At 30.8% G+C, this 12,943-nt stretch overlaps 1 protein-coding gene across 2 annotated transcripts in view; it reads right to left on the reverse strand.

The window, feature by feature from the left end:
• ArgRS (arginine--tRNA ligase-like protein) overlaps positions 1–12,943 on the reverse strand; it is a 40,563-nt gene that overhangs the window by 24,966 nt on the left and 2,654 nt on the right. For both annotated transcript variants that reach the window (XM_035359174.2, XM_035359175.2), the window contains 3 exons: positions 10,454–10,594; positions 2,887–3,072; positions 610–875 (listed from right to left, as the gene is read on the reverse strand). In XM_035359174.2, coding sequence (XP_035215065.2) covers positions 610–875; positions 2,887–3,072; positions 10,454–10,594 — 593 coding nt within the window. The remainder of the gene's footprint in view (positions 1–609; positions 876–2,886; positions 3,073–10,453; positions 10,595–12,943) is intronic.

The raw sequence follows: 12,943 nt of genomic DNA on the forward strand, positions 1-12,943 counted from the left end.
TAAAGAGATTTCAATAAATTCATAGTTATGCAACATTAGTTGGACACCATTTTCATTTCAACGCTTTCAACAAACCCTGTCTGTGATCTGATCTACACCAGTGGATAAATTTAATGCCTATCTTTAGTAAATGGTCTTATGGTGACAACTGCGTAAAATGGATCTCAAGAAGAATATAAAGGTATGCGCATGAGAAGAAACAAATACAGTGCAATCTGCACAGTAGTTGCTATCACTTGGCGAAGCATAATTTCCTGTCAACTCAATACTGGTTTAATTTTTTTCTCAAGTTTTGCACTATGATCAAGTCACTAGCCAACCTAATGGCTAAAGTGTTTTCAGATATGCGGGAAAATTACAACTTGGATCGGTGACTGTGTGAAAGGGTCATAACAAGTTTACCCAGGAAATGCTTCCAGACAACTCTGTTGCCTTTTCATCCATCGAATTCAGCATTTTGAAACTGCTTGTTGCTTGGCAAAAAATTAATCACTAGGGATTTGATGATTTTTTGGGAGGATGTGGGGTGTAGATAATCAGAAAGTAGAGTTCTTACATTTAGACCTCCATAATTTTCAATAATATTAAAGATAATTAAGAAATTTTTACCTCAAATGGCCAACATGCATTTCTTTTGCTACATTTGGTGAAGAAAAATCTACTACAACTTTCCTTTTTTTAACTGGTGGTGGCTTCACTCCTTCAGTAAGCAGATAGCTTACACGCTGACTACAAAAACTTGGTTTTATTTTTATATTTATAAAGCCAGGTGGAACAACTTCAATAGTGTCTATAACAGAGTCACAAGAAACATGGGCTACAATCTTTTCAGCACACGGCAAAGGAGATAATTTCATGCCTTTTTGACGCATAATCTGTAAGAAATGAAACTATGTAAACTTTTACAATAAATAAATAGCTGAAATAACTTTTACATTAATAACATAATATCACTGCTACAGATAATCATTAATGTATACTGTAAAATATATTATACATAATCACAAAAATATTTTGTATTTTAAGCCTTGAAACAACACATAAAATTATTTAGATGGATGTTGTTTTATTTACTAGTTACTTAAAATATTTAATAATATGATCAAAATTTAATTACTACACATTCTAATAAATACAATAGAGAAAATTAAAATTACATGTCATAAAGTATCATATAAGAATGTGCAACTATTAATTTTTTGAATGCTTCATAATAAGCATTTAATATTGCTCTTAATAACATGAATAAAATACTGGTCCCTGATGTAATGTACTTGAGAAGTTGAAACTAGTATGGTTAAATATTTCACAAAATGTTACAGGATGCTTAAGAAAGGGTTAAAACAAGTTTATGTTTATGGGCATTCTCTTAGCAATTTACTTTTATGATATAATAAATTAATTTATAAAATAAAAATCATAAAACCAATTAAACTGATATTGACTAAAACATGTCTAAACATTTTAAATTATAGGCATTCAACTTTCACACTGTGTTACGAAACAAAAGCATTCTGAGCGTAGTAATCAGCAGTACTTGGAGATTTTTAATTATTAAGACTGCCTGTTTTATGTTTGTTATATTTTGTGCAAGTCCTCAAGAAAGAAGAGAAGAACCACTAGAGTAATAAATTATAGATGAAGAACACAGTATTGGCCCAAGAAAAATACCATAATTTCTTAATTAAGGCATAAGGCTTGCCAAATGTCAGCTGTCAGAAATTTAAAAAAAAAAAAAAAAAAAAAAAAAAAACTTTTTATGGCTTTACAGTCAGCCCAAAGTATAGTTAATTGATGTTGCGCAGGAAATTTCAAGTACTGACAGCAAGCGTTTGACAATATATTTTCTTTTTTAATATCACAACTAAGTATTGACAATATATTTTCTTTTTTAATATCACAACTAAGTATTACGTTATGGACCAAGGATAGAGCAGTGCTCAAATAAAGAGATCCATTAGCTTTTAAGTAGCAGAGCAGTGATTGGCCCGTGTAAGTATTAATTAAATCTTAATTTTTTATCATATTATTCTAAAAATGTAGAAATACGAGTTCCTTCTGAGCAAGAAAAATGGTCAAATAAATTAACATCTCATACTTCTCAAAATAACCTCCTCATCAGAAAAGCAGTCATTAATCAAAATATATTAATGAGGATAAAAGCATGATATTAGCATGTTTAACGTAAACACTGAGCACAATTTTTTAACATTAATGCATCTATATCAAATTTGATAAACATTGAGTATATTCAAGATGCTCATCTAAAACTATTGTTCTTATTTTAATTTTATATGCTTCACATATGCTGGGGAGCAATTTGCAAATAATATGCTTTCAGAAAGATAAAATATTCATAAAGCACCAGAAAATATTCATTAAGTAGAGCAAAACATAAATTCTTGTTTAAAACATTTCAAAATTTACTTCATGTTGCCTGCATAATATCAACTCTCTATCTTCACTCTGACATCAATTAGGAGTAGCAAATACACTGATTACAGTACCAAACATTACTGATATGAAATTTATGTTCTCTGTATTTTTGGAATCACTCCTCGGCATTATGTTCGGCCCGTGGGAAAAATGAGGGCGGAAATTAACGAGTTTTAAGAGTTTCTAATTAATATCTCCGATGTTAGCTTTTTTTTTTTTTTTTGAAAAAAGTGAATGTTGACCTTTTTCAGGACACAGAATGGTAGAAAGTTTAGTGACGATAGCTATAGTAGTGGCCGAGTTAATCGTGAACAGACTTACAAACAGACATTCTTCTTTATATATTTAGATTACTCATGCACGTCTCATGCTATTTTAAGGAATATGCAATATACATATATTAAATAAAAATATTATTAAATGTTCTAATTAATGATTTTGAATATCTACCTGAGCAATATTCATTGCATTATTGCACTGATAATCACCAAATTTTTCAGATGTGCTTCTAGTAACATTGCAAACAAAATTTTGAAGATCAGGAAAGCTTTGTTTTATCGCAGACGAAAATACATGCTGCAAGACATTCAGAACAGATCCCTGAAGCACAGCAGTTTGAGTCAATTCCTTGGCACGCTGAAAAAGTTTAAAACCTTAGATAAAAATACTATTAAATTATGATCACATTTCTACTGATTTTATAACATTTACTACACATATTTTAGTCTCAAAATAATGCATTAAATTTAAGCAAAATTCAATATTTTAAAGATTTTTGTTGATAATGAAAAAATTTGCTAACACATCAACCGTTTTCAGCTCACTTGCTCCATCTGTATTCCTCCCCTTAACAGGAAGTGTTCACGGCTGTGACAAGGATATGGATACGTCACAGACACACAAGCTAAAGTTGTACCGCTATTATTTCCTACAATAGCAGATTTCTCGGAATTAGAATTAGTGTTGTGATGTTCTTGGTAAGAGATTGAAACAGTTTCAGTCTTACATAGGTTGTGCATTTGTGCTTGTTGTGTATTTTGCCGACTGGTTTGTTCATGTTTAAATATTTCATCCTTATAAATAGATGAACATGAGCAAGGAACTGCAGTTTTGGAATGAACAAAAGAAGTTATGGCCTCATAAACTTCATACAATTGAAACAAAGATGGAAATAATTAAATGTTCTGAAAATGGTGAATCTTTTGCTTCAATCAGATGTGTGTTTGATGTAAACAGATCCATGTTATGTTCAATTTTGAAAAATAAGAGTAAATTCAAGCAATACTTTCAAAACTGTGGAAATATATCTTCAAAGATTGTCTCTAAAAGACACAGTATAGTTGTGAATGAAATCGAAAGCTCTTTTGTCACCATGGATTGATGAACAACATTAAAATAATGTTTCTCTACGTTTTTTAACTATTCAAGCTAAGGCCCTCAGTTTGCATAAAGATTAGAAGACTAGATTAAACGCAGATTCAAACATGGTGTTTTAAGCAATTAATGACTGATTCAGCATATTTAAAATGAGAGACTTTTTACAAAATATTAAATTCAGTGGAGAATCGGATGATACAGACAAAGATGCTGCGAAAGAATTTATTTCCTCATTCTCAAAATAATTGTAGATGTAGAGTATTCTTTTATTCAAATATTCAGTGTAGATGAGATGGCTTTATTTTGGGGAGAAAGAATGTCTAATTGTATATTTTTATTGAAGGAAGAATCAGTTACGCCAGGACATAAAACTGATTGATATTGCTTCTTGGTGGAACTTGGCTACTGATTTAAAAATGAAGCCATTGTTAGTTTACCAAGTGAAAAATCCCAGAGCTTTGAAAGAAAAAGGTAAAGAATTGCTTCCAGTCATTTAGAAATCAAAGAAAAATGACTGGGCTACTGCATCAATATTTATAGATTCGTTTACTTTTCATTTCATGTCGAAAGTTAAGCAATATTGTAAAACAAAAATTTACAATTTAAAGCATTATCAATCATACACATGCTCCAAGACACCTAAAATCTCTGCAGAATTTATATCTTGAAATCAATGTTTTGTTTCTTCCTCCCAATACTACCTGCTTCATATAGCCCATGGACCAGACAGTAATAACTATGTTTAAAGGATATTAAATTAGGAACAATAGTGACTAAAGCCATCAAGGCAACTAATAGGGAAGATGAGTCAACATTAACAGATTTTTGGAAGAACTATAATATATGGAACACAATAAACAATATTGGGAGATTCGTAGGCTGAACTAAAAAATTCAACAATGAAAGGTTTCTGGAAACAATTATGCCCACAAATGATGAGTGATTCAACATTCGCACACACTTTCAGAAACCAATTATGTGCAAAAGTCAAGGACCACCTGTAATGTTAGTTTTATAAAAAAAATGTGGATTTCAAGGAAGGCTGATATCATCTTTTCCTTTTAAGAACCAAAAATAGAAAAAAAAAAACAAATTAGTATCCTTCTCTTATTTACATTTATATATCATACTAGAAGCAAGTTTTCTGTAGTTTTAGTCATAGCTACATATATGTACAAAAAGAAACATTCATATATCCTATTAATGAAGTTACAGCTAAATATTAAATTACCATATATTCCAGTGTATAACGTGCACATTCAATTTAAAAAATAAGATCAAAATTTGCGGGTACACACTATACACTGCATACAAAAATGATAGATGATTTAAAAATAAGGAATGAGCATTAAAAAAAAAAAATATTTTTAACTGTATCAAAATGATGTTTATTTAAAAGAGATGACATACCTTACGACCTTTAAGATTTTCATTATCGGATATAACATGAAAAGTTCATTATATTCTATTATATCTTCAGGCACATCATTGTATTCTGTTTCATGCTCACAATCACTGTTTCTCTGATCCGTAGATATACTGCACTTTTTAAATTAATGAAAAACATCAAATCTGCATCAAACATCAAATGACTTTTGAATTACAACAGGTTTAATTTCATTCCATGCTTTTATTATCCACTCACACAATATTTCTAAACTGGCATTAGTCTTCTTTTTGTAAATGTTTTCCACCTGTCCCACAATCGTTTTAAATTTTCTTTAAAGGGTTTATTGATACATGCATGTAAATGCTGAACTAGTGACGTTAATCTGCCTGGAACAACTGCCATGTCTGTATTGCACTCTTTCAATAATTTCTTTGTATTATCCGAATGGATAATCTCTTCTAATGATGATATCTGAACATATCCCAGATTAAGACTTTCTGGATTCTTTAAGACAAAAGGATGCTTTTGCCAAACATTTCTTATCCACAATTTCACACCATTTTCGTCCATTCATCCTTTCTCATGAACATGAATGAAAACACTATTAGGGGAATAACATTTTGGCATTGTCTTTCTTTTAAAAATAAGCATGAGTTTTGAACTGTTTGCTAAGCAGGAAAGCACTATGGTGACGTGAGATTTTCATGAACCGCTTTTATGAGAACTGTTTTTGTTCCTTTCACATCAATTGTTTTATTTCCTATCACATCAAACATTAGTGGACTTTCATTCATATTTCCATTATATGACAATAAATACTTTTTTACCTTTGTACATCAAAACCATACTTCCGGAAACAAATTTTTCAGAAGCCTTTGTGAAACTTTTGTTTTTCCTCATAGAACTAAATTATTCCATACCATAAATTTACTACACTAACTCAAAGTTGCTTTAAATTTTTCACTTTCATTTGCATTCTTTTTGGGCCACTTTAAGGAAAATAAACATATACCATTTCCTGTCACAATTAATCTATTCTGGCACTTTACTAGGACCCAGTTTACAAAACTTTTTCCTAGGAAAGGCCATTTTGTTATTCCTCTTACGCAAAGCATATTTATTCTCTGGCATATTAATTATTGTGATTTCATTTTTCTCATGTACAGAGCTTAGGTTTTATTTCATGAATTATATGTTTGAACTGTTGTAATAATTCAATACAAAATTAATAACAAATGCATGGCTAGTATTGGATGTAGATAAAAAAAGAAATGAAACCATTCCACAGTTTAAGATATACCATGGCACATGCTGAAATTGTGGGTGAAGAATCCCCCCCCGGCACTGTATTAGGATTCATTTCATCAGATTATATTTTCGAACTATTGTAGTAATTCAACACAAAATTAATAACAAATGCATTGTTAGTATCAAATGTGCATAAAAAACGAAATAAAAAGCATTCCACAGTTTAAGATATATCTTTCGAATCAAATCATATTTGAAGAGTTAATTCGTTGTAACATAACGATTGTTAAATAAAATACTAAAGAAGTTTGCATGAATTATAGAGAGAGATATTTTAAAAATATTATGTTTGGTTACTACTCTTATATGCGCCCTCAGGTCGAAAAATGTGGCGATATGTGTGGTGCACTGATTTTTGGCGCAATTGCATGTTCTGCGATGGTTTTGGGGCTGATGTTGTTTTTTATGGCAACCCTTTTTACTGTAGTGGTTTCAGTTGCTAGTTGGTTCCTGATTTATGATGCAATGAAAGACGACTTGGCAAAATTTTAGTCGCATGCCTGGTACAACTATTTTTTAGGGTGGCTGGAAATCCTATAAGTATTTAGGAGAAGGTTTTGAACATTCATTTGTGAAAGATAATATCAATTTTGTGGATAGTGAGTGTGGCTGTCATATAAATAGGATAAGAGATTACGCAGCGGCATGTTAAAGCTATGTTGCCTACTTATAATTGTAAATGCGATTTTGTGTTTTATTTGGTGGTTTATATATTTTTCCATCGTTGTTCTGAAACGGGAGAAGATGCTTTTAACAAATTTATGGTGATGTTTGAAATTGGTATTTCTGCTGTTCAAAGAAGCATTCATTCATGGTAATTGCATTTTATAATTTACCATGAATCTCCATTCTTGTTCTTATTTTGTAGAATGTTATGTTCATTGTTTTTTTAGTATGAATTTATGTCATTATTGTTGTCTTTTTGAATTGTTTGAAATTTATTTTAGTTTATTTTGTTGATTAGTGCGCAATGCCTAGACTGTGTAATTTGTAGATGTTTTTAAAGTTTAAACAAAACGCTGTGTACATTATATTCTTGAAATGTATCGTTGTTATGTTAATTTATTTAAGCTAGGTGTGCGTAGTTCATAGATTCCTTCGCTGCATAGATAGTGCAATTCTGTGATTTTTTTTAAAGTTAAAACATATCGCTGTGTACATGGATTCTTGTCAAATAATTTTGGTTAGAAACTTTACATTTTTGCTATTTAAATTTTTTGTTTTTGTTTCGGATTTTTAGCTTAAATTGTGTGTTCAAAACGTGGTTTTTGCAGGTGCGAAAACCACGTTTTGGGAGACATTTTAGGCTTAAAGTTTGAAATGTAGACAAAAAATTTAGACACTATGGCACCATGGCTATATTGGTGAGCGCCAAACGAGGCGGTATATAAGAGTAGTTCCTTATGTTTTTGAAAACTGCTTGGAGGGATAGATCAAGAATTATTTGACCATAATGTAAGTAAAAATATGTTTAGTTTTTAAACTCTGTTTTCTTTATAATCTTTTTCATAAAGGTAGGATCATGGCTATATTGGAGGGTAGGATCGGTTATATAGCACTAAATTTATTATGCTTTCATAAAATAGGCATCAAAAATAACAAATGTAATATTTATGATTTATTATTTTACACGCAAAACAAACCACTTTGAGTACCACTGCATGCAATAATGGTGTTCTGATGAAAGTACTTAATGCTTTGTTACAAGAATTTTTTAAATTTATATTCTTTATCATTAATATGGACAATTTTATTTAAAAATAATTATATTCCAGATGAATGTGAGAAATGTTACCTCTTACTGGATTTATACAACAGCAGTATACCTGAAAGAAGTACATCGTAATTTTTTAGATCATATTAAAACAGCATATCGGAGCAGTGGAATATTTTGCAAATTAGTAAATATATTTAAAATTTTCACTGTTATTTTCCACCATTTAGAGTCAGTACAAGTTTTATTATTTGGATAAAATTAAGTAAAATAAAGAAGAGAACGCTACATCAAATCATTAATGAAGTTATGTAGATTATGTAGATATTTCATGAATATCATGCAGGAAATATCTAAAAAATCTAGATAACAATTTCATGAAATTTACTTAACTAAGGTGTTTTCACTATGTGTTTATGAATGATATCAAAAGTCTCTTAGGAGGTTGTTCTACCATGAATAAAGGCTAAATTATTTAATCAAAACTCATTGCTGCAAAGGCCTTCATCAAACATTCATGACGTGTTTTATAGTGTATTCTTATTTAATGGATTAGATAGTTTAAAACTTAATTTTTATGACTATGGTTTTAACTTAATTTCATTACTATTTGCAAACATGTAAAAGTGCAATACTTTTTAAAATTAGTTACATCATTCCAGGTTTGCTTCATTCAAAATGCAGTCAAAATACTATGAATTTTTTGTCTATTAAGTATTTCAATATAATTTTACTTCATGTCCTGTTAAAAACACCAAGGAGTTAACTTAAAACATTAACATAAATTTTCAGTTCCTCATAAAAATATAATTTGACGGAACTACTCTGATATGCGCCCTCAAATCGCCAAATTTCTCGCCAAATATTTTTGGCGAGAAACTTCACGCTGCCATATTACTATCTAATTTTTTTGTCAACATTTCGAACTTTAAGCCTAAAATGTCTCCAAAAACACGGTTTTCGTACATGCAAAAACTACGTTTTGAACACACGATTTAAGCCAAAAATCCGAAACAAAAACAAAAAATTTAGATAGCAAAAACGTAAAGTTTCTAACCAAAAATATTTGACGAGAATCCATGTACACAGCGACATGTTTTAACTCAAAAAAACATCTACAAATGGCACACTGTAGGCAACGAACGAATCTACGAATTACGCACACCTCGCTTTAATAAATTAACATAACAACAATAAATTTCAAAGAATATCATGTACACAGCGTTCTGTTTCAACTTTAAAAAACATCTACGAATTGCACAATCTACACTAAAAACAAATCAAGAAAATAAACTAAAATAAATTTCAGACAATTCAAAAAACAACAATAAAAACGGAAATTCATACAAAAAACAATGAATATAACATTCTACAAAATAAAAACGATAAAATAAAATGCACTTACCATAACGAAAGCTTCTTTCAAAAGCAGAAATATCTTTCCCCCCTATCTTCTCAGATACAGAGCATACAAAGTCCAAAATACATTCGTTAATAAAATTTCGCCAGTCACACAATGTCTGTGAAGAAAACTTCCACGATTTTGCTATATCACATGCCTTCATACGATTCAAAATTTCGAAAGTAACAATAAAAACTTCCTCCAACGTTAACTTGCTACACGAAAACCAAGATCCAAACCTTAAACTCCGTTGACACCCACATACTTTATTAGCAACAATTTTACTGCAAACCCACACAAGTCTATCAGAAACACCATTTTTCGTCTGAGTTCTCATATCAGCTCCGCATTTCGGACACGTCAAACTCCGTTTTAAAAGTCCCGACTCCCACAGAAATTCCAAAAATACACTACGATCCCCATAAATACATCCGTGAACAAAAGACTTGTTAACAACTCCAACATCGTACCTTTTCATACTAAATTTACTCTGCACACAATCTAAAATACGCGGCTGAAACCTTCCCACCACGTCTTTCATCGCAATATAGGCCATTTCAAAAACACACGCGACACGAACCAACTAGCAATTAAACAACTCCACCAAAAGATTTTTCAACGTCGACATGGTTGCCATACAACACGCAATCGCACCAAAAACCAGCGCAAAACACATATCGCCACATTTGGTGAAATTAAGGCGTTTATCAGAGTTGTACCAATTTGACATTAAGTTTATAACCAAATAAAAGGAATTAATCAAATATAAAAAATGTAAGCATTGATCACAAAAGTAAAAGAGAATAAAAAGAGAGAGAATTCTTACCCTTTTTAAAATTCCAATTCTATATTCAATTTTCTCATTTTCTGTCATTAAAGCTGCAATATGTGGTGGGGCATCTTTCTTGGAGACTTTCATGTTTTCAATATTTTTTACATCTTCTACAACTTGAGTATACATGGATTCCTGAAATTAAAATGCTCACTTTTAATAAATAATTCTCTAGAAACAAAATTTTTCATTCTGAAAGAAAGTTTGTAAACAATAGTAAACTGTGTACAATGGATATCATGCTTTCAAAAGTGAAATCAGATACTTAAGGCCAAGGTTTCAAATATTTTGTACTCTTGATCTCCCCATGTGTTACAATGCACAGCATTAAATAGGAATTTCATAGATTTATTATGATATGGCCAGTTAAATACAAAAATTCAGTTTAAAGATTCCATACTGAGGCATTTAAAGAAAATTTCCTTTTCTTCACCGAGGAACCTTATTGTCCTCAATGTTATTTATTTTCCATTTCAATTACGATAATTCCATACTCACACATTTAATTAACCCCTTAACTGCCGCAGGCGTATATATACGCCTTGCTCAGCCGATGCGTTAACTGCCCCAGGCGTATATATACGTCCTTCCAAACTGCTATCATTTGCTTTGTGCTGCTACACCTAAAATTATTCGCAAAGTTAACGCATCGGCTGCGCATCTGGGGCAGTTAACGCATCGGCTGAGCAAGGCGTATATATACGCCCGCGGCAGTTAAGGGGTTAAAAGAATGGGCAACTAAATGTTATGACAACATAAATGCTACCTACACTGGCAATTAATTTAGTAAACATGTATCAAATGACTATTCTGAAGTATTTGTTTCTGTCTAAAAGAAAGATAAAAAAATTAACGGAAATATTAATATATGAATAAAGTTGTTTGCCCTTGTCAGTGCTCAGTGATTTTAATGAAAGAGCATAGTTTGTTACAGTCCTCCAGCAAAAAATCTTATATGAGTTATCTGTAAAAGTGTACAGTTTTTTTTACAATATATTCAAGTAGCAGAATTAAACATAACTTATAATCATATTCAGTACCATGATCATCATCACTGAAGTTCAATATCGTCTGGAATCATGACTTTCTATCATAGGTAGGTTTAACATTATCTTCAATATCAGGATAAAGTTATTTTGATTTTGCTTAGGTTTATTATAATCATCATGATTACTTTTCATTCCTTTGCAGAGTATCATGAGATATTGGTGTACCTGCATAATTGGTATACTTGCATAATGATTTTACTTTTAAATATAATCATATGGTAAGAGAATGATATTTTATTCAAACGATTTTAATCTGAAATCATCAGTGTATTCTTGTATTCTGTTATAACCTCCTGCTTCAATGTATGAAATGAAAATAGTATAGTAAAGTACTTTTTTATTAGAGAGAGAGAATTTTATTATTTTACTCGTTTTAGTTATCTATCTGAATAAGATTTATGAAAATTGAAGTCATTCAAAGCTAAATCATGTAAACTGACTGCATATTTGTTTCAAAATATTCAGTTTTGATGCTGTAAACTTTTTATAAAATTAACTTGTAGGGTTTCTCATCCTTTGTCTATGATGAAACGTCAAGGAACCTAGTGAACTATGCAGTGACTAATCGCTGAGTTTAGAGCAACTAAGCCATTAACTCCAGAAAAGTTAAATTACCCTTTTATTCACTCAAATAAGAATAACACTCAGCCCCTTCTCGGGCTTCAAGAAAGCCTCTACTCAAGCTTTAACTCAGAATGAGAAATTAAAACTAAGCTAAAATTAACTAAATGAGACTTAGACAAAGATAGACACTATTATCCAATGTAGTTGGCCCTTGATTAAAATAGCCGGCAAATAGCAATAGGCTCGTATAATATGGCCGAGAATTACAGCTTCAAGAGCACCTTAAGCAGAAGGCAAACATGCACCAATAAGGACTCCTAGCATTCTCTATCAAAGCAAGCTGAACCTTCCTTAAATACTTCTAACTCATTTGCATTCAATGTGACCCTAAAAGCTCAGTCTGGTAGGAAGTTGTAACTAGAAACAAGAATTGAAAGGAGAGGGTTAAAATTTATTTATAAGCTCTTTCATTAGAATGCAGAATCAATTACTGAGCACTGACAATGGCAAATAACATTTCTGTTAATTTTTTTTTAAAATTTTCCTTTTAGATAAAAGTAAATACTTTAAAATAGTAATTTGATACATGTTTACTAAATTAATTGCCAACGTAGGCAGCATTTATGTTGTCATAACATTTGGTTGCTTACTTTCTTAATTAAATATGTGAGTATAGAATTATCTTGCAGAGTCTTGTTCTTTTAAGGAGCATAAAATGTAGACTCTACCGAAGATGAGATAGAAAATTCTTGTGACAAACAAACAAAACAGATGACTGGCAACAAAAGTTATAACAACTTTTTTATTTTAACTAACCTGAACAGAACATGCACACACTCAAGATCACAAACAAACTACCACTTGTGGCTAA

Source organism: Stegodyphus dumicola, chromosome 6, assembly GCF_044657685.1.
Source record: "Stegodyphus dumicola isolate Sdum_Otavi_A_Nest chromosome 6, ASM4465768v1".
NCBI lineage: Eukaryota > Metazoa > Arthropoda > Arachnida > Araneae > Eresidae > Stegodyphus > Stegodyphus dumicola.